The 23584-nt window shown below is 35.0% G+C and overlaps 1 protein-coding gene across 1 annotated transcript; it reads right to left on the bottom strand.

Annotated features, from left to right (window-relative positions):
• Window positions 1–6774: 6774 nt before the first annotated feature.
• Window positions 6775–15126, bottom strand: LOC147385446 (transcription factor LHW-like). The gene is made up of 10 exons (XM_086422589.1): window positions 14507–15126; window positions 13664–13828; window positions 13454–13535; window positions 12957–12998; window positions 12802–12861; window positions 10420–12234; window positions 10207–10308; window positions 7828–7968; window positions 7590–7715; window positions 6775–7456 (listed from the first exon to the last, which is right to left on the bottom strand). The coding sequence occupies exons 1-10, from the start codon at window positions 14599–14601 to the stop codon at window positions 7280–7282; spliced, it is 2805 nt and encodes a 934-aa protein (XP_086278715.1). The 5' UTR covers window positions 14602–15126; the 3' UTR covers window positions 6775–7279.
• Between the last annotated feature and the right edge of the window lie 8458 nt (window positions 15127–23584).

Raw genomic sequence — 23584 nt, 5'->3', positions numbered from 1 at the left:
TTTTCTATAAATGCGAGAAGCACAAGAATTTACATGTCCAAACTAGCTCGATCTACTTAAGCACAAGAAAGAGAGGATGACTTTCTAGATTAGGGTATGGGTTGCGTATTAACGATTAAAGCCAATGTCTACTTGGCACTAAAGGAAAAAAAAAAAAAAACCTTGTGAGCTGGTGATGACAGCGATGTGTATCTAACAAAACGACAAGTGAGAAATGATACATCTTGTAGATAGGCATGCATGTACACCCCATTGTTCAAGTAAATCGTTATTGAGCAAGTGCTTGACCGAGCCAACTCACTTAGAATGATTAAATGTGCTGAGTTGGAATTCAAATTTATAAGAATTAAGACTGACTACAAGACCATAAAACATGTGAGCTTTTCAATGACTCGCAGAGTTTGTTGAAAATCTGAAGGACTGAGTTTCCAAATCAATGTAGTGTTGCTACATCACTATATATTGCAAAGGACACTAATCCCCCATTAATGATTAGATCATAGAGGTCTCTCTCAAGATCACAGAGATTTTATCATCTTAAAAGTAAATTAACTTTACACTGGAATATTGTGACAAGTTGATGACTTAACTCCTTCCACCATGGAAAAGGAAGAAAGTTGGCATGATGACTCATCCATACTATTAGAATGGATAATTTCTATCTACTTTCTTTTTCCACTTTTCTCATTGAATAGGAAAATTCTTAATAGAAAAAAAAATGTAAATTTAATCCTCCGTTTTGTCTATATTGGTCTATAATTCTAACTCTTCTCTAACTTATTATAGCAAATTACCAGATATATGTGACGTTTGGCTCAGACAATATTCTATCCAAAGTACCAATATAATTTTATTCTTCTGCCATCTGAATGTTGGAAACAAGTTCATTGACTTAATTCGGATGATTTAGCTTAACCTAATTAAGGGTTTATAAAGACTAATTTCTATAATGTCCAAGCACGAAATTGAGGACAATCCAACAAATCCAATCCTATATGTGGTTGATATTAATCAAATCGAGATACACTTCTCTATTATTGAATTTAAAGTTTATAAAACATCCATTTGTACATAAATAAATAATTAGGCAAACAGAAGAAATTGAAGAATTTTTTTTTTTGCCAAAAATTTGATCTAATCATTAAATTTTGAATCCAAACTAAAGCCACTCTATTTTGGTACCAATGTTTTTCCGTACTCTGAAATGCCAACCATACTAGCACTCATTTTTTTGCAAAATTTTGCATACTGATTATGCCTAGTTGCACAAGTGTATAGTCTGTGTGGATGGACAGCAAAGCAAAGCAAAACATGCAAGTTCTTGGTGTCTCTCCCTTTCTACATTTTCATATCCTCCACTCTCATCCGAACCTTATCTACTCTTCATTTCTTCTTTCTGTGTTTCCAACACTTATACATTTAATGGTCCAAAACCCACCTTCATAGTGCTAGCTAGCATCTTCAACTGTACATCTCTGCAGCAGCACTGCACTTCACTTCATATATCTATGGTCCAAATCCAAAAGCCTTCCACATTCAAAGTACTACATACCACCCCTCCTCTCAATAGTAGGAATATGTATATGTTCCTCGGGATTCTCAACTAACAAATCTAGAGGATCATCCAATGAATGGGGTATTGGGATGACACTGCTCTGCAGAGTGAAAACTCTACATAGTACATACCAATCAATGTGTGCTTAATTTTCTTAGAGTGAAGAAGAAATTCTAAAGATTGTTTAGACACTTAGAATATATACATTTGGGTTGAATATGTTCTCGTGTACCAATTCATTTTCATATTTCATTACCTCACTCTCTCAAATTCAAATAGAGGTCCAGAATAGGATGCTTCAGTACTATATATGCCTGCAAATTACAGCATAAAATCACAAAAAATAGTGTCACAAAATGACGCCGCGTGAAACAATGAATAGATGCGACCGAATAGAATTGGATAAACAATCGATTCCAATTCTACTACAAGCGTAACTTGTTTGGTTTCGTTTTGGTTTTATATTTATACAAAACCAAAACTAAATAAGGCATTGATTCCAAATTCTTATCAGTTTTGATTTCCGGTTTAAAATCCTTGGTACCATAATTGATACTACAAATACTCGTTAGCCCTCGGGCACGGGGCATCTGATAAGGCGGACAATTTGTTTTTTAATGGAAAAAAAACTAACATGTACTTCCTCATCATTTGATAGTTTATACTTTATACCAAAAATGAATTCTTCAAGCAAATCAAAATTTTGATAGGAAAACCTTAGAAAATTAAGATCTAAAGTCTTTGTTTGTAACTGAGATTTAGAAGACAGAAAATATATAAATGGACGTCTGTGTAAAGAGAAGGTATAAAATAAAAAAAAAACTCCCCTTTCTCTTTAAATTTTAATTTTAACTAAAATACATTTACTTCTAACTACTCATTGATTAATATTTGATTAGACTATTTAATGTCCTTATTTTACAAGTAAAGCAAATCCACTATCAGCTCTTAAAAAATGCTACCCAGAACCAAACCAAAAAATGGTCGGGTCCATGATGCCTGACTAAAAATTGACTAATATAGATTTCGGATTCATAGGCAATTGAGTACGCATCATGATTTTAAAACTTGATTTAAAACTTGTTTTGATGTCTCGTCTCGTCCGTGAACGAGACCGAGTTGTCTCAGATGAGTTTTCCGATACGTTTAAGACGTCTCGTTCAACAATGAGGAAAATGAACCTGGGTTTTAAAATCTTATCCAATACATTGACTTGTCTATCCATCTTGTTGGTGGATGATACTGAGATGTATTGGAAGAGTCATCTCGATCTCGGACGAGATTTAGAACCATGGTATGCATTGATACCCATCCTTTGTACCACAAGTAGCTACTATTTTTTGCACACCCCCACGAATGGTCTTGAGAAATATCTCTATTCTCACACAAACTTTACCTGTCCGTTAACACAACTCAAAACATTGTGAATTCTCATGATTTGCAAGTGTATCAAACAAGAGTAATACTAGTAACATAATAATAATAATAATAATAATAATAATAATATAACTTATACGTTATTTCCCAAAACTCCATTTATTACATATAAACATTTGGGTTTTCAAATTCAATATGTAGGGATTTTATAGTTTTGATTTGGTAACAGTTCTAAATATTTTTCGTTTGATCATGGCATGCAAGGAGTGGCACTATTAATGTATGGCCATGAGAAAACACTTACGAAAATATAATATATATATATATATATTTAGTGGTGTTCATGTAATTTTCCTTCAAAATTACAAATCATTTAGCATTACTAAAAATGTATTATAAAATATTTTCTTAAGTGATTTTTTCTATTTTTATAGAGATAAACATGTTTTAGTAACCCCGATTTAGAAATATAGATCTCTAAGGTTGTAAAAATAACAAGGGATTTTATTCTTTTAGGATTTCAGAGAGAAAGGGAGGGGTTTACAAGAGTTTCAAGGCTTAGGTTTGGGATTAAAACCTTAGAAGTGATTTCATTGTATTGTTCTCATTTGATTTCTTAGTAAAGAAGAATGGTTATGATCCATGAACATAGGCACACTGTCGAATCACGTAATTCCTTGTGTTTTTCGTGTGTGATTGTAGTTCTCTTTTTTCTCCTTTGTATTTTCACAAGAGGAGAGTCATAATTTTTTGAAGTTCAGCGGTCCAAGCACGCACGTATATGGCAACTTCCGTGAGTTACAAAATTTCACTTCCAACTCTCTCCTTCCAAACAAGTCCTTAAAATAGTACTTGGTCAATATTACAAAATGATGTATGCCCAAATTCCTTTTACCAATTCATGATAATTAGAAGAAATACTAATCAGACAATGGGAGAGAGCCCGCTGTTAGTGCTATACAATTTTTATGTCTAATAATAGCTTAATTAAAATTTCGATGACTTGTCCAATATAGTAGACTCACGATTCATCAAGTTAACTCGTTCTGCTGAACTCTCGAGTTGAGTCAAGAGTTTCTTAACTGGTTAGGCCACTAGACTCAATTACTTTTTAAATTTTTTGGGCCCTACATTTGATTAAGACATCCATTAGCAAAACATTCCTTGCTTTAGGTTTTGTGTAGTCTTAGTCTCAAAGGTCATATGGTATAAGATTGGAGAAACTTGCACGCACTTCCCCCTTTTTTCTTCCTCTTTTAAACTATATTCCCTTCAAAACATTTGATTTGTTTTGTTTTGTGTTCAAAAGGTTGTTAAGGAAATGAAACAGCTGTAAGAGAAGCAGTCCTAACATTGTGACTTGGTTTAAAGTAACGGAAAGATTAAGCCAGATATTCAAACAATGATGTTTTCGCACTAACCCCTAGGGGTTGGCTCAATGGCAATTTCGGATTAATAAGTAATTAATACTCGTAGGTTGTGAGTTCGATACCTAGTATGAGCATTAATTCCTTAGGGGCCACCTGTGAGGGTGCACCCTCACTTACTTGATGTGTGTGTGATGTGCGGATATTGCGTGTGCCCCGGGACTAGTCATTGGACAAAACCATGGTCTATAGACTGGGCAAAACCCAGATATAAGCCTGGTCCACTGTCTACAAGGATACCCAGTTATAAAAAAACGTGAATAGTCCTTGGATAAGACCATGGTTTATAGACTGTGCAATAACGTGAATAGTCCTTGGATAAGACCATGGTTTATAGACTGGGCATTGCACGTGCCCTAGGACTTCAGGGAAATCCAATTATAAAAAAAATGATACTTTTACATCTATATTAGCTTTAATAAAATGTGTTTATATTAGCTTAATCTTGATTGCCAAAGAATTATTTTTTGATACTTGTAGTATGATAATGTACTTGTCAAATGATTTGTTTTTTAAAATAAATATAAAATTTTTAATGACATCCTTGAAAAAAGAATTAGGTTACAAGAATCAATATATCATTGAAAATTTTGGTATTAACAAACACAAAATTCTATTAGGGATTTTGTTAACATATGCCCAAAGGGTACACGTTAAAGTGTATTAAACAAACCTTGAAAATTTAAATGTCCTATCAAAATGCCCTAGCAAGTTCATTTAAAAAAAAAAAAAATCAAAAATACCCTCAAAATCCAAGGAGTATTTAATGCACCTTAACACGTGCCTTTTGGGCACCTGTTAACAAAGCCCTTCCATTAGTGCCAAAATGAACTTGCTTTCTTAGACTAAAAGAAAGAATAACGACAAATCAGCATTTTTAAGGTGTCTCATTCATATCTAGAGGAAACATATCTATGACTACCATATCAATGCAATGTGAAACGTAGTGATATACAAAGTTCCTTTAGGATTTTCCTTTTGAAAATTCAAAGTTGTGAAGGTTGGTCATATCCCTATGAGATTTTGGACATTAGTATTTTTCCATCTATATACAAGTCAAAAAATTCTCTTTATGGACATTTAATACAAGTTACTAGAATTGTAGGAAATTGTAGAGTTTTTTAGTGAATTTATATAATAACAAGACCAATCTTGTTATTGCAGAAAAGCTCACTTCCACTGATAAAGATTGATAAACTACCAAGATTAAAACAGAAAAAACAGAGAATACAAAGAGATTTACGTTGTTCGGTAAAATTGCCTACGTCCACGAGCGGCGATGATAATTCTTTATTAATGAAAATTGCAAAAATACAATACAACTTTTAGAGTTTTTGAACTTGGAATATATATGGCATCCTTAGGCAAAGCACTCATTTTTAATTATGAAAATGCCTTCATAAGTTGTATGGGTGCCCAAATCAACCCAATTCTGAGTCTTTGAATTTTTTTTTTTTTTGTTGAGAGGGGGGAGTGGGGGACATGTGGGGGTGTGTGTTCTCCCAAGTAAGTGGAAGTCCCTTAAAAGTTGAAGTGGAACTCCAATGACATACTTAGAGATTAAATTGATATTTAACTTGAATAGACATTAGTCATACATACTATCGTACTATGTTTAGATATCATAGTGAAAACTCCTGATTGTTTCCATGGATGTATTCCAAAGTGGTTAATTGCACTATTACACAGACGAAATGCTGAATTGATATTAGAGCAAGGGAGCTTAAAATGGCTTCCAAGTCTTACAACACATTAGCTTGGAGATGAACACTTTCAATTCAGTGCCGCCCAACACGAAATCATTAGATGTGTTGCCAGAGACAATGGTTCAGTGCCAGTGAATGTCATTGTTTGGTGGAGTATAAAGACCAAGACAGACATTGTTATAAATGTTTCTTAAAACCTAGAGCTGTATCCATGTCAAAAAATAAGTACATGGGAAAGACTGCCCATCCAAGTGATATAAAACTTCGGATGAATCCGAGGAAGCGTCTTATCATAGAAGCTAAAAACTGTTTGGAAATGAGAGAGAGTGTATTAGGTCAACCCAAAGTTGCTCATCATTGTCTATGTTTCCTGGTTGGGATTCTACCTTGTTTTCAGGGAAAAAGAAAATCCTTTGAAATTTACTTCCTTTTGTAAGACCTGGGGACTTTGGTTAGATAGAAGAGGCTATTCAAAGGTACTTATTCTTCTATTAGAGACACTGTTGAATGTTTTAGGACTGCTATTTTTTTTTTTTTTTTTTTTTATGTAAACTTTATCCCAATTTCAAAAGGGTTTTCTTTGAAGAGTTCGTTTATCGTTGGAACTCCTTGGGTGATCGTTGATCTTTTTGTTTGGTTGGTCACCTTAACCTATCGTTGTATTATCTTCTTTTTAATGAATTTTAAACTTACTAAAAAAAAACACAAATTCCCAGAAAATCCAGCATTCCATATGTGAAGATGGGCTACATAAATATTATACATCCATCCCTTCATTCTCATACATTACTTTCGACAGTAATGAAACACACAAACCACTATTCGTAACACCACAAGTTTATCCCCACTAAAATACAAACAGTTCAATAACAAAGCCACACCCCTACCACTACACCTTATCCCCTAAAAACAATGGAAAAAAATAATAACAATCCCAGACTGGAAACCTTTTTGTTCTTCTTGCTCATCTGAAAGAATGTCTAAATTTTCTAGGGAACAGTAGATGAAGGTCCCATTCCACAGTTTTGAGGAGCTTTGCACTAACTAAACATAACTATCAAAATCTTAATTGGGTCAGTCAGTCAGTCAGGTTCATCTATGCTAGTCGGAGTTAAAAAGACACAAGAGACCGGAATCCATGCTAGTCATGGCAGGCAAAAACACCAAGCCCACTCGCAACATGTCCAGGATAAAGAGAACTAGAGATGGATGGCTCACCGCAAGCTATTGGATGCACCAGTCACAGGTACAGAGGCTTGATGGAAAGTGTTATGCACTATCATATTGGCACTATCAATGCTCTTGGATGCTACTGTGTTGCTCTTCCCTGCTTGTTCTAACAAGTGAACAAGTGACAAAAATATTTCCATCCTTGTCACGTCTCTGTTTGCCTGTAAAAAACACAATAATATTTGTGGGTAACTTTGAGCTTAATGGAAAATTCAATTTTGAATTGAGAGAAAGAACCAAATTAAGAGAATACAATCATAAAGTGTGATCAAGGCTACAATTTAATGGTCTTACCTCCACTGTGAAGCGCACCCAAACCTTGTCATTACGAGCTTCCATCTCCCCCTTCAAGATGGTCAATCCCAATCCTCTAACCATATCAGCTATCTCTAGAAAAAAACCTCGCTCTTCACAAAGCATCTAAAGAAAGAAAGAGACAACCAAAAAAGAAAGATCTACTGAATTCAAATCCCATTAAGACAAAAGTAACAGAGCTTCAGAAACAAAGTGACAGGAGGATAGCAATCATTACCTCCACAAGCATTTGACGAGGGGGATTCAGATCCTCAACAATGATTGGGCAGACCATGGTTTGAGAACCTACTTCAAATGCCCATGTAGCCCCACCCTCAAAATTATCTTTCAATAGCAAGCCAGACTCCTTATTAACAATCTATCCGTTCATGCAAGACCAAAACATGCCATCTTAGAAGGTCATCTTAGTCCTTTAAATAATACCAAAATATGCATGCCAGTTCTAAGTGTGTGTGTGTGTGTGTGGTAGTTCTGTTTTGTGTCTATCATATTTTTCATGCAGGAAGTTAACGCAATTGTGCAAATTATATGCTGTTGTATGCGTAATGGAACATTTACTATGCGAGCTCATTATATTCTGAGGCCTTGTTCTATATAAAAATGTTATATTTTTTGATAAGTATATAAAAAAGATTCTCCATGAACCAAACGTATCCAAATAAAAGAAATGGATGTAAAATATTGTGCATAGTATACCTTTGATTCCCCAGTTTGTTTTAGCATGTCTGCATGCTTTGTCACACTTTGCAAGAAAAGCATGTGCTTAATGGTCCGTTCCAGCAATGTATCAATGCTACACTGTTAAACCAAGTTATGATATAAGATAATAGAATTAGAAAATGGCAAATCTTGAAGTTCAGAAAAAAGAAAAAAGAACAGATGGATAATACTAAACAAAAATGTTATCACCTTTGCCCCATTGGGTACAATTTCACGTAACTCCTTCACACGGTCTTGGATCATTTGTCGATCTTTAGGCCTAGGTCTAGGGCTCTCTCCAGGTTTAAGCCTTTTGCGATTTGTTTTCCCTGTTTCATGAGGCCTTCTAGAATTTGCAGTTGAAATACTATTATCACGATTCATATTCTGACCATCTTCACCCAATGAACTGATTTGAGAGCCATATATGGAATTAATTTGAGAGCACTCTCCAGCATCATCCTTGGTACAGGCAGATTTAAAAGAGCTGAGTCCCGTTGTCGTTGCCTTTGCAAGAGGTGAAGGAAGAGCAAACAACTTTTCTTGCTTCTGATCCAGTGCACCAAACGTGGGAGAATCAGAAAGAACTGAGTCACTTATCTTTGTTAACGTTGTCTTGCAAGACACGTTATCATCAGAGTTCTGCTTAGTGCCAGTGTAAACCTTTGAAACCACTGCATCCAACAGATGGCCAGACCCAGTTTCAGAGAAAATCCCACTCCCTGAGATCCCACCATTCATTGGATAACAATCAAGACCTGTGTCAATCTGAGTTATGCATGCAGAAACATCCGTACTGGCAATCTGCGTGTTGGCATCTGCCCCATGAATATGCAAATCCTTCCAACTGTCACAAAGCTGTCTGCTTCTATAATCTAAACCCAAGATACGAAACAAGTCATCTCCTGAAGGAGGTCCCGCATGTGCATCGTCACAGATGACATTTTGGGACCTTGGACCTCCTTTATCGTGCTTCATACTATTCACCCAGCAATCACTACGAAAATCACGCTTGGGATGGCACCTAGAAGAAATATACTCATCTGAATGGGCTGATGGGATGTTAAGGGCTTGAAAAAATCATTCTGTATCACCTGTTGCCCCATAGTACATTTGATTTGGGTATGATTGTCATCGGTGGAGGGATGGCTTCGATGGGGCACCCCAGGAAGCACATAGTTGTTATTTGACAGACTGCCATGGTCAGATACAGGAACTGCACTCATATTAGATTGAGTTAACTGAAACCCCTCCAGAGGATGGAACGATGTACTACTCACGGCTGATCCACATTGATTTGAAGTTAGCATTTGAAGATCATTTCGTGCATCAGTTGATTCACTTCCACCGAGCAGTGAAAATATAGCAGAATCTTTGACAGAATTATGGATTTTTCCTCCATTGGATCTTAGTTGGGATGTATTAGTGCAATTTGATGCAGGTAAACCGTTATTAACAGACTCCTGCAACCCAGAACCAGACAGGATCTGTTGTTCCATGAATAACAGGCGGTTACAAGAAGAACCTGATTGGACAAGTTGTTCATTGAACCTAGAACTTGAACTAAATGGAGAAGCCCACTGGTTTAACCATGGATCTGGACTGGACATACTCAATTGGCATCCAAAATATGCATGCCAGTTCTAAGTGTGTGTGTGTGTGTGTGGTAGTTCTGTTTTGTGTCTATCATATTTTTCATGCAGGAAGTTAACGCAATTGTGCAAATTATATGCTGTTGTATGCGTAATGGAACATTTACTATGCGAGCTCATTATATTCTGAGGCCTTGTTCTATATAAAAATGTTATATTTTTTGATAAGTATATAAAAAAGATTCTCCATGAACCAAACGTATCCAAATAAAAGAAATGGATGTAAAATATTGTGCATAGTATACCTTTGATTCCCCAGTTTGTTTTAGCATGTCTGCATGCTTTGTCACACTTTGCAAGAAAAGCATGTGCTTAATGGTCCGTTCCAGCAATGTATCAATGCTACACTGTTAAACCAAGTTATGATATAAGATAATAGAATTAGAAAATGGCAAATCTTGAAGTTCAGAAAAAAGAAAAAAGAACAGATGGATAATACTAAACAAAAATGTTATCACCTTTGCCCCATTGGGTACAATTTCACGTAACTCCTTCACACGGTCTTGGATCATTTGTCGATCTTTAGGCCTAGGTCTAGGGCTCTCTCCAGGTTTAAGCCTTTTGCGATTTGTTTTCCCTGTTTCATGAGGCCTTCTAGAATTTGCAGTTGAAATACTATTATCACGATTCATATTCTGACCATCTTCACCCAATGAACTGATTTGAGAGCCATATATGGAATTAATTTGAGAGCACTCTCCAGCATCATCCTTGGTACAGGCAGATTTAAAAGAGCTGAGTCCCGTTGTCGTTGCCTTTGCAAGAGGTGAAGGAAGAGCAAACAACTTTTCTTGCTTCTGATCCAGTGCACCAAACGTGGGAGAATCAGAAAGAACTGAGTCACTTATCTTTGTTAACGTTGTCTTGCAAGACACGTTATCATCAGAGTTCTGCTTAGTGCCAGTGTAAACCTTTGAAACCACTGCATCCAACAGATGGCCAGACCCAGTTTCAGAGAAAATCCCACTCCCTGAGATCCCACCATTCATTGGATAACAATCAAGACCTGTGTCAATCTGAGTTATGCATGCAGAAACATCCGTACTGGCAATCTGCGTGTTGGCATCTGCCCCATGAATATGCAAATCCTTCCAACTGTCACAAAGCTGTCTGCTTCTATAATCTAAACCCAAGATACGAAACAAGTCATCTCCTGAAGGAGGTCCCGCATGTGCATCGTCACAGATGACATTTTGGGACCTTGGACCTCCTTTATCGTGCTTCATACTATTCACCCAGCAATCACTACGAAAATCACGCTTGGGATGGCACCTAGAAGAAATATACTCATCTGAATGGGCTGATGGGATGTTAAGGGCTTGAAATAAATCATTCTGTATCACCTGTTGCCCCATAGTACATTTGATTTGGGTATGATTGTCATCGGTGGAGGGATGGCTTCGATGGGGCACCCCAGGAAGCACATAGTTGTTATTTGACAGACTGCCATGGTCAGATACAGGAACTGCACTCATATTAGATTGAGTTAACTGAAACCCCTCCAGAGGATGGAACGATGTACTACTCACGGCTGATCCACATTGATTTGAAGTTAGCATTTGAAGATCATTTCGTGCATCAGTTGATTCACTTCCACCGAGCAGTGAAAATATAGCAGAATCTTTGACAGAATTATGGATTTTTCCTCCATTGGATCTTAGTTGGGATGTATTAGTGCAATTTGATGCAGGTAAACCGTTATTAACAGACTCCTGCAACCCAGAACCAGACAGGATCTGTTGTTCCATGAATAACAGGCGGTTACAAGAAGAACCTGATTGGACAAGTTGTTCATTGAACCTAGAACTTGAACTAAATGGAGAAGCCCACTGGTTTAACCATGGATCTGGACTGGACATACTCAATTGGTCTACAACTGCGCCAGTTTCTAGTTGTCCTCTGAAAGGAAGGTTTGGATTAACTGCTGGAAGAGCCTTTATCTGGAGGTCACTAAGAGATTTTGCTGTAGTTGTGGACAGGCTGGGGGTTGTTTGCAATGCTAAAGCATTAGTTTGCATGTTCTCCCGAGTCTGCATAATCATAGAATAAGATGATTGACTCACACATCCTGAAGCCTGAGAAATGGAAATTTCTTGGTTGCAGGTTGCACTGAATGGGTCAGTGGAGATGGATACTCCAAGTGAGGTGGGTGCCCCAATCTTCTGGACGGAACCGTTGTTAGTGTAATTGTCGGATAAAAGAGCACCAGGCACACCTCCTAGTTGTGCAAATAAACTCTTTACGTCTTGCAAAAACCCCATATTCTCGGCAATCTGATGAAACAGGAACAACCTAGTGAATTTCTGAGTGCCTTGGAAGCAGTAAACTAAGGGATATCTTGTGCATTATGAACAAACAAAAAACGCAGCAGAATGTGGTTGCAGCTGTTATGTATGTGTTATAGGATGGTGTCTACTTCTTGTTCATTATGAATAAAGTTGCTAGTAACACATCAACCACATGATCCTAACACCATCAGATAAAATGCACCTTTTGGATGGTTCCTAAAAGAAAATTTTCACTATTTCTTTTTGTCAGCTTCCATAATTTCATGCAAAAGAATGTGATCAATAGATAGATAAGATCACCCAATAAGAACAGGAACCTACAACAAACACAAGAAATTATTGAATGATTGAACAGTCAAGATGGATCAATGAGACATCCCACTGATTGGATGGAAGATCGGGTATAGTGACGAACACTCGTTAAAATTTTAAAACAAATATGATAGTGAAATCAAAATAACTGCTGCATAGTAAAAAAAAAAAAAAAAAAACTTTATAAAACATACATAACAGCAAGGTAGAAGTTCATTCAATATCAACAGAGAAACTTACTGCAAGTGTGGAACCAAGTTGAACGACTCCATGCGGAAGCACTGGAATAACCGCAATCGTCTGCGAACAGGTTTTCCTCAGTAACAAAACCCAATACAGAATATAAAACTCCAAGAAAAAAAAAAAAAAAAAAAAAGGAAGCTAAGCTCTAATACCTGCATGCCAGCTGAAAATTGGTAGCGCAACTCATCCAGAATCTAAGAGAGCCAAGAAAAACAAAGGGATTAATGAAATTTTTGTCATTAAATTCAGTTAAAGGACACCAAATTCAGTAATAGTAGCTTTTATAAAAGATTCAAAGCTCAACAACTTACCAATAAAAGGAGAACAGAGGAAATATAATTTTTGAAAGAAAAATGGAATTGGGATCCAACAATACATCCTCGATGAACCACATAAGAAATGAACTTGATACAGGAAAATAATCCCCTATACAACGAGAAAACATATGATGAACTTGAGGTTCAACCCCTTCAATGAACCTCACCTACATAAATGTGGGCCACCAACTAATCTACGAATAGTTTATGCATTTATGTGTGTAATGTTGTGTGCCCAACTTATGTTCAATGCTTGGCTGGGGCAGTTCTGTTGCTTTTGAAATCGAACATATTTATGATAGGCAAACTTAGAAGCTGTAAAGCATATATACCTCTAATGGATACCCTTCCCTCGTGCTGTTCTCTTGAAGAATCCATTGATGATCTCCAGTGAAAGCAGCACGTCCAACTATCCTGAAACACAACAATGAAATACGTATAAGTACCCATTTTTAGGATTATTTCTAGTCATAGTAGTCTTGAAAGCAAGAGAAAGATAAATTAAAAACCGCGAAGAAATGGAAAAGGGGACTCATACATACCCTTCTCCGACAACATGCACCCCGTTATTTATCATCATCTTGTTGATGAGCGAACAAACAACGTCCTCAGCCTGATAGCCAACCTGAGGAAATTGACTTTGAGCAATGCCTCGAATAGCAGAATCCCGGGAAGGTTCATAATGATATTCTTCCCAAACCAAAAGCCTGAAAGATTCTAATCAGTTCCCCAAACTCAAAAATGAGAATAAAAATGCCACAAAATTGAGTGATTTATACAAATCATCGTATAATCCAATGAGAAGTAACGAAAATATGAGTATCATATCATCTTAAGTGGGATTTTCCCATAAAGTGTAAATAACCTCAGATTCTAAGTCGAAGATAAAGGGAAAAATCGAAATTAAAATCAAAGTGAAAGTTAGGCTTGTAAAGCTTCGTCCTTTAACATAAAAAATCAAAGTTATAAGCTGGATTAATGAAAACTTGAAAGAATATACTCAGTTTTAGTAATCCAATTATCTAAATCAAATAATCTTCTAAAATCAAAATCAGTTTGTGAGGTGTGATTTATCAGAGCAATCAAAATCTACCCTTTTTTTTTTAACTTAGAATCTTAAAGACAAAACAAAACAAATATAACATTCCAAAAGAGGAAAAAGACAACAGATTTCCAAAGCAGGAAAAAAAAAAGCAGGAAAAAAAAAAGCAGGATAAAGATAAACAGTAATCAATAAAGCAAGGAGAAATGAATCGATCTCAGTTCTCAGAATATAAAGTAAAACAAATTAGATTCGCAAAAACACTAACTCACCAAATTAAAAATAAAACAAATTAATTAAAAGAACTTGAAACAAAAATTCGAGTAAATGTAGCTGAACTCACGTTGGATTCCGGTATCCGATCTTCCAGAAAACCGCATAAGACCACATATACTCTCCACAGAGATGCTTCAGAGCTTCTTTCAGCAAAAAACTCATCGTTCTGAGTGACGAAAAAGCAAGTAGATTGCAGACGAAGACACAAAACAGAACAAATCAAGAAACTTCTGTGCCGGATACCGTACAGTTTCCGGCTGCCGGATTCCGGTCTAACTACCACGGCACGAACCTCTTCCTGCTTGTTTCGTCCTCAAACCTCCACTCCTCTTCCTCGCTGGTTCCAGATTTCCGGCGATCATCTTTCGGCAACCCATTATCAGGCGAGAGTGCCGAAGAGAGAGAAACAAATAGAGAGAGAGAGAGAGAGAGAAGAAACACTAGAAGTTACAGAATAGGTTCAATGAACCTACACTATTCCGCAAGCTCGGATCAGGTAAGTCGCCATGATTTTCTCCATGAAGATCGATAATGAAAAATACGAATTTAAAAAAAAAAAAAAAAAATACAAAAAAGCAGAACACCTTCGATCTCCAAATTCTTTCTCTATCTGTGTGTTTATTATGTGTCGCTGCAGTCGTCTTCACTGCTTCTCTCTTCGGCTTTTGTGATTCTCTCAGATGCTAGTGTCCTAAATGCGCCCTATTAATCACAAGAAATTCTCCATTTTCTACTTTAAGACATAATGTTTGAGTAAATTACGGTAATACCATTGATTTTTGTCGGTTTTGGCTGTTTTGGCATTTAGGGCTTGTTTGTGTTGTTTCCGGGGGGAGTCACTTGTTCAAAACCAATCTGAGTTATGCGTTAGTGGGGGGTCACTGTCGTGCTGACGTGATTCTTAGTTGGCCTTGTTTTTTGATAAATTTACAGGATAACCATATTAGTTTTGGTAAAAGTAAGTAAATTTTTGTTCTACGCTATAGTGTATATGTTTTGCTCTGTGTTTCTATTCTTTTCTTGCATTGTTGTGGGGAGTTTTTATATGGTGTGGTACCACTTTCGTTTGACTGACATGCCAGGTATTGTCCTCACCTTTAGTTTAAACTACTGATTTTTTATTTTTTATTTTTTGGGTGGTTGTGATGGTTCTTCTTCTTCTGTTGTGTTTTTATTTTTTAGTATTTTTTTTTTTTTTTTTTTGTGTTAGGTGGATTAGTGGGTGTTGGGAGTTTTGGGAATTCATTGAGGATCAATGATGAGGGTTTTTGATTGGTGGGTTTATTTTGAATTTGATCTCATTCAACCAAAAAATTGATTAATATTTTATGGTCAACTTATAAAATGCTTAGTGTAACAGCTATTTTCTTTATATTTGTTTCTATTCATATTGGAGTGACTCAAGATTGACCTTGTTATGCACTTTTTTAATGTGGAGGTGTGCACAAAATCATAAATACTTTTCACTAGTATCTCGATGATGAAAAGCATCTATGATTCTTACACACCTTCATGTCAACAAAGTGCGAAATGAGGTCATTTCGACATTATTCTTCTTTTAAAGATAATGATATAGGAGATTAATGATGCTTATTGAATACGAATCTTGTTGAAAATAAAGAGTTGGCAACTCATAGAAGTTGTTACATCTGTCTTTGTTTGAAATGTTTGAGAAGTTAAAATTCTTTTATCTATCCCATTGTTCCTTTGTTATCTCAAATTTGGAATCACTTTTTGTTATTGTTTAGCATTGTTAGTCCTTTTACGAGTTATGACTATTTTGGTATGTTGTTTTGAAGAAACTTTAACTCTCTTTGCAGTGTGTTAGGGTATTTGGAAGGAAATAAATTGTTGGATGTTTGAAGGAAATGCAGCATTAGATTTCTTTATTTCAATTTTGAGTTTATTTTATCATTAGAGACACATTGAGCTAACATATATAACAGTTCAAATGAGTTCTACAACCTAACTTAACTTAGAGAGATTAGAATAATAGTTTAGATTTTTATTTCATTTTGTAAAAAAATTCCTTTTGAAAAAAAAAAAAAAAAATTGAATTGTGTTGTAACAAGCACCAGCTTAGCCAACATAACATTTCATGATTTATTGACAAAATTTGTTGGAATTTGTTACAAATAAATGTTTGTGTGGTTCCTACTTCCAAGTCAAGAGAGGTGAAAGAATGAAAAAAAGATGTACTGCACCATGGTATACACCAGTAATTCACAGATATTTGAGGGGTGTTTGGATATATATATGTCAGGGAGTTGATGATGATGAATAAGAAGCACTTTCACCAAAAAGGGAAGAAATTATTTCAAGAGATAGTGCTTATCCAACCTTATTTTGAGGCAATTCAGACAACAAATAAATCTTATCCTGGATTTAGTCTATCCAACACAACCTTCTCTAGATCTACTTTGCTTTCTTTCACCTTTTTTTAATTAAAAATAATAATTTCCTGTAAAAATTATAGTCTGTAGGTAACTTTTGCAATTAAAGTTTTATTGAAGAAAAGTTTAACTGTAGCTTTGTTACATCTATTTGTTTATAGAAATTCAATCTTGTCTGATTTGATTTAGAGAGCTTTTGATTTGATCAAAATCATCTAGACCGAATGTCCTTGATAAGTTATTTTTGGCTGGGCCAATTTAGAGTCATGGGTTTGGGTTTCTAAGTCCAGGTGCGTAGACATCACAGGGGAAGATCCGACCCATTCCAAACAAGAAATATTGGGTTTGGATTCTTATTTGCTGATTTTCATTTAAGCATGGATTCCATAAGGATAGAGGTCGTTTGGATGGTCAGAAATATTGGGTTTGGGTCTATTATATGACAACTTATTTGTTGACGACCCGATGTGACAATATATATGATCCAGAGATGAATTTATGACGATGTTGACAATGGTATGGATTTAGATAAATAAAATATTTCAAAATCGATTTTTAACTATTTTCATAAACAATTTTTATTTGTCCTTAACTGATAAGTGTACTGGTCTCTTCTTGATTTAGTATTGAGTTTAGAGCCACATCGGACACTCATTGCCTTGTCTCTCTCCTTGTAAGTTCTTAGGTCTCTCCACTCATTGTCAATTGATTTTTAGTTTGACCCTCAAATTTATCAATATCAAAAGCCTTTTTAGATAATCTTTTTTGAGTGATGTTCACTCTCTAACAATCTCTTATGTTTTTTCGACTAAAGTAAAATTATTTATAAAAATTTAACAAAACTATCATAATAGAAAAATAAGTTGGTCGTCAAAGTGGTTAAAAAGTAAGGCATAAATGGGTCAGATTGACATCTAAGTAATCCAAATCCCAATTTCAAGGGTTTGGACCCTTAGAGTATACCCATTTAAAAATATAGTTCGGATATAGGTTGATGTCTCTTGATTTGAGTTGGATACGAATTCATACCTATATCCACTTAGATCCAAATGATATATTGTTTTGAAAATTATATTTTGTATTTTTCAAAATAATTTTTTTTACAACTTTAATATATCTTATAAAATAGAAGAATTATTATAATAAAATAGAATAATATAGTATAAGAAGAAAATGTGGATCTACCAAACTATTTGACTTGACTGACCTGAATCAAGTAATTCGTTCGGGTAGGATCCAAATTTAGTGAAAGCACAATGGTTCAAATATGATTTTAACTAATAAAAAAATTTTGAGTTTGGATCGAGAAACACATCCGGATCCAAATAAATTTTTTTTGAATCTAGGTATTAATATCCATTTAAAGCATTATTAAAAAGTTATTTTGATAAATATTTTGAAAATCTAATAACGTATTGGTAAAAAGGCCCTAGATAAATGGATTTAGTTTTGCATTCACATCAACCCATTAAAGTTATAAATTTACACGAACCTGGTCCCACCCATTTCAAGCCCGATTCATAAAAAAACTATACGAATAAGATTGCCTTATTATACACAAGAGTGAATTTAACCGTCTGAATAGACAACCCAAGCCCATGAACAGCACCCCTCAGATAGTTAAACACGTGTACATCAGAGACAGTACAGCAGCCAATCTACTGTTATACACACAGGATTAATCTTCTCATGATGAAGAACGAATTACTTACTTAGCAAAAGAAACGATGATTCTAGATGCCTTGTTTCTTGGGCCCACTTGATTTTAACTCCTTTGTAACCAATCCTAAAGGACTGATAGATATAAAATCACCGATCAGATCACAGTAGAAGAGTAGGTCCCACAAGGAGAGGAAATGCCGAAAGGGTGAGTAGAGTAATTGGAAACTGTGCACCAGTAAGCAACTTAATTACTCTACTACAGAAAATTGTGCGGAAATCCAATAGAGGTAGTAAAACTGAAGTGGGCCACCCCATCCATCATTTTTCATCATGACAAGACGGAAAGCTAGGTCAGTTACATGAACAGACACGCACAAGGGAAACAAAGTTGCATGAGAATCTTGACCTTTGGTTTATAAAGATTTTTCTTTTGCTTTTTTTTTTTTTTTTTTCTCTCCTTTTTTTGGGGATGGACGTGGGACATCAGCCGTTCATGTTTATGATTAAAGGGGCCCACAAATTAGATCCACGGTACGATGTGATATCTTTTCAGTTTGTTTTGTTATAATTTAGTGGGAGGAGAGGTAAAAGGGAAGATGACTTTAGCAATGAGTGCTGTGTGTGTGTTTTGGGTACAATTGGATAGAAGTTTGTTGGAGTCTGTTTACAGCAATAGAAACAATACTGGGTTTCATTCCAGACCAAGATGGTCTTTGAGATTTGTTTGGTGTGAAGATATCCTTCAAGTATGGGGTGCAACTTGGTCTGGTTCAAATTGGGAGTCAAACCAAACCAAACCAAACCAAACCAGTCCAGTAGTACAAGTTTGGATTCAGTTCGGGGTTAGGAAAATGCAGAAGAAACCAATTCAGTTCGATTCTCAGTTCAAGGATGGTATAGAACCGAACCAAATTGACTATCGACCCCCTTAAAATTAAATCATTATACATTAAATGTATTATGTATAAATATTATATGTACCCATTTTTATACCTGGATTTCATATACGAAATCCCAATTGTTATTGTCTTTAAAATCCAATCGCTTAAAACTTAAGTAAAATGAAAATTTAATTCTTGTTTTTAAATAAAATATATGTTGTTTGGAAGTATATTTACAAGATATTAATTGGCAACCTAAGAACCAAATCGAATTGAAAACTTACCTTAGAGGGTTCAAGGGTCATTTTAGTCCAGGTCCAACTCTAATTCTTATGAAGTTGAAAAATATTGTATTTGACATGCATCTCTCCAATGTTTCATCTCACAAATGTTATTGGTATGTTTTGAATGATAATTTAGTAAAAAAAGTAATCCAAAATAAATTTTTTTCTAACCCAAAAATATTTTACAAATTTTGAGATATATTCCAAAACTAATGTCATTTTTGAAAGGGCATTTGGCACTTGCTTCCTAAGACATGATCTTAACCATCTCAATAACACTTAGTGATTTAGTAAGGTATTTTACTCAAAAAAGATAAATATTTTATTGAAATTACTATCATTTTTTTAACTAAGTATCAATATATTTATCCATTTTAATATCTGTTTATCTTTAAAGGAAATGTACAGCTATAAAATCACATTCTTGATTGTACTTTTATACCCTTTTTATGAAATCTCAAACAAAAGACCTTGTTTTTTCAACAATGGGGAAAAGGTATACAAGTAAATTCAATCTAGTAACATTAACACATTTACCTATTTTGGTAACTGTCAGTATGATAATGCACATGAGTGAATCATGTGCAACAAAAAAAATTAAAAGGTCAAGAGGGCAAAATCTGATAGGTAGTCAATTTAGCCCCTCGTCTCTATCTCGTGTGTGCAATGGAAAGGGAAACTGCAACTCATTGGAAATGAGGGAGGAACCAAATCGACTCTCGATATGAGGTACAATTTTGAGGTCACACACAAGAATTAAAAGTGGGAGAGTGATGATCAGATAGAATAAGAGGTAAACATGAGAAATATGGATTGAAAGTTCATAACATTAAGAAGTTAGAACAAATATTTGGATTTTCAAGCTGCCCATATGTGATTGACCCCACAACATTAAAAAAAGCTCGATTGCGATCCAACGGTGTATAACGACTAAACTTGATTCTCAATGAACAAGGACATTGACAATGATGGGATCGAATGGTGTTTAGTGGTTGGATCTATTACATCTATCGACACATGGAGCTGTCGACTGATGGGTAGCATGTGATCGGCCCTACTGATTACGTCGTTTAGTTTGGATCAAAGATATTGCTTTACGCAAACCAAAGGAAATTTGTTTGATGTGGTGCAATTTTCTCTACCAAATGTATAGACTACTGGGAAGATTGTGTAGACTTCTCCCTCGTACAAAAGAAAATTGTGTGGACAACACTAACAACACATCACCATTTTGTACACAATATAAATGAATTGAGTCCTTGTGCTAGTGGCATTTTCATCACGTTTTCTCCAATCTCCATTCGGGCCCATACTTGTCAATGTTTGATAATCGAATTCTCTCTCTCTCTCTCATTCTCATCTTTTTTTAGATTGGTGATAATGTGACTCTCCCACGTGGCATACTCAATCGACTCTGCTGATGTGGGGCGTGCCAAAACCATAGACTTCATGCCTCAGGATACAAACCACACATCTCCACAAATCTGTGCAGTTGTGTCCCAATTAAAGAAAATCTTTGATTCTAGCATGCCTCACATCAAAGGAGTCAATTGAGTATGCCAAGCGGGGGAGTTGGATTATCACGACTCTTTTTTTTTATTTGTAGGTGGCATGTCTCATTGATCTTATGTGTTACTGTAGTAAGTTGGCGTGAGAAAAATCAATGAAAAACACAAATAAATAAATAAAACGACATTGGTATTATATGATTCAACAAGATTATTGTGTACAATTTAGATCTTTTAACTATATCCATCAAAATAAGGATTAAAATCTCACAATCTCACTTCCTCGACTAAAAGAGAGTTGTTATTGACACTCTATCTTTTACTTATTAAACACACCAATTAAAAATAAAAAGAATAAGTGAATGGATGAGAATAAGTAAAAGTTGGGGTGCTAATAGAAGATCGCACATTTGTTTTCCCTTCTATATTTCTATAATTGTAAACAACTACTGAAATTATTTGAACAAGTGTTATAATGTTAGGATTATAATTTAAGCCAAACCTTTGTAATGTTTGAAAAGTGTGATTTAATCTTTAATTGGGGGGGGGTGATAAATAATTTAAGAAATTGGGGTGTATTAATTAAAAGTTGGGGTGCTAATAGAAGTTCTCTGAAATAAATTCTCACCCATAAAACTTGGGGCACTCCATCAAACTTGGGATAAGAGGAAAAAATAAATTTTTATTAGAAACCACTTCTCACGATTGAAATAAGTAAAATTTTGTGTCCTTATCTTTATTTAAAGAGCCATCGAAAAAAAAGATGCTCAAAATTCACTCAACTGACATGATACATGCACAGAACCATAGATTTTCTTTCTCGGGATACAATATCTATGATTATGTGCAGTTGAATGGATTTTGAGTGTCTTTTTTCGAGTCTGGACATCAGTATACTTATCTAAACACTGTGCATGCCTTATCCAACTCAAATGGCATATTTATTTTACGGTTGGGAGAGCTTCAAGACTTAACTGAAACATGGGAAACGTTAACACACACTTCACTTCATGTGATGTAAACCTATGTTATTTTACTTATTGTAAGTTCCACATTAAAACCATTTAAGAGGGATCGAGCATAATTGAGAGATTACACGTGGCATCACATAGAAAATGCCACGTGTAAGCTTATAGGAACATATCCTAATAGTACTGGACGGCTAGAGTACGTCTGAGGTAGATACAACTCTTCATGTCGAAGTAGCACGTGGAGGTGCCCACTTTTTTTTAGCACACTAATAAGTGGTGGACACACCTTGGGGATTTTTTAAACTAGTAATCCACTTTTCGATAAGGCGAGAAAGAAAGGTTAATCAGAAATAAATGTCCTGGTTCTTATGATAGAGATTGACTAATATAACCCGAGTTTATTGAAAAAATACATAATGACACCTATAGTGAACGTAAATATGATTATCTCCGACCATACACATGTCACCTCAAGATCATTTTGTCATTATTATTGAAGAATGAATGGATGGATGACAAGATCAATGATACACCCACTCATCATCCAAGTTGGTCTCTTGGCGGCCTAATTAGTAAAATGAACCAACCATCTAGGCCCTCGACATATAGGTCATCAAGATTATTCCAAAAGTTATAATCAATATACAAGTACATGGGCTTTTGATGATCATTAAAGTACATTAGCTGAGAAAAATGAGGAGGTGATCACCCATGATCCCAAATATTATATAGGCCAGTTTAATCTAATGTGTGAATTAGCAAAAGTCCCATTACGAAAGGGTTTATCAGAATAAAATTATTATCTAACAAAAATAGTAAAAGATTAAAAAAAATAATAATAATAAAAAATAAAAAAATAAAAAAATAAATAATGTATACCCATCAATGTATAAACAATTAACCAAAGACAAACTATCGTAAGGCCATAGAAATTGATCATAGATCTGCAAAAAATGCGTTATTTTTATTTTGTTAAAAAAAAAAAAAAAAACATGTTTAAAATTGATCATCTTGTTTAAAACATATTCCATACCTATATATATAGGGTCGGGTTCCGTAGACACATAAAACTACTCATAAAGCTACAACGTTTTTGTCTTATATGGTTAAAAAGATTCAGAATAGGCTGATGTTTTGTGAGAATGATCGCTATGGTGAGGGGATCATCCTTGCAAAAAATCATCCCATTCCAAAACTTCTAACCCCATCAAAACTGATTTACAAAAATTGGACGGTCTAAAAGTTTTCAACTTGTAAACATGGGCTAGAAGTTTCATGATAGGCTGATTTTTGGCAAGGATGATCTCCTCACCATAGAGATCATCCTCACAAAAAATCAGCCCATTCCAAATATTTTTGCCCATATAAGACAAAACATGTTGTAGCTTTATGTGTATACGGATCCTAATCTATATATATATATATATATTTATTTATTTTTTTTTT

The sequence above is a fragment of the Akebia trifoliata genome, chromosome 14 (genome assembly GCF_017979445.1).
Source record: "Akebia trifoliata isolate Shusen 1 chromosome 14, ASM1797944v1, whole genome shotgun sequence".
NCBI classification, from domain to species: Eukaryota; Viridiplantae; Streptophyta; class Magnoliopsida; order Ranunculales; family Lardizabalaceae; genus Akebia; species Akebia trifoliata.
Note: the sequence above shows the minus strand (reverse complement) of the source record. Positions and strands in the feature narration are given on the sequence as shown.

Excerpts from the sequence above, each read along its gene's own strand:
- LOC147385446 (XM_086422589.1), bottom strand. The coding sequence starts at position 14,601 with ATGAGTTTTTTGCTGAAAGAAGCTCTGAAGCATCTCTGTGGAGAGTAT. Across the intron at positions 7,969-10,206 it reads AACAAACTGGGGAATCAAAG|ATTGTTAATAAGGAGTCTGG; the intron begins GTATACTATGCA and ends ATGAACGGATAG. Across the intron at positions 7,716-7,827 it reads CTCGTCAAATGCTTGTGGAG|ATGCTTTGTGAAGAGCGAGG; the intron begins GTAATGATTGCT and ends TTCTTTCTTTAG.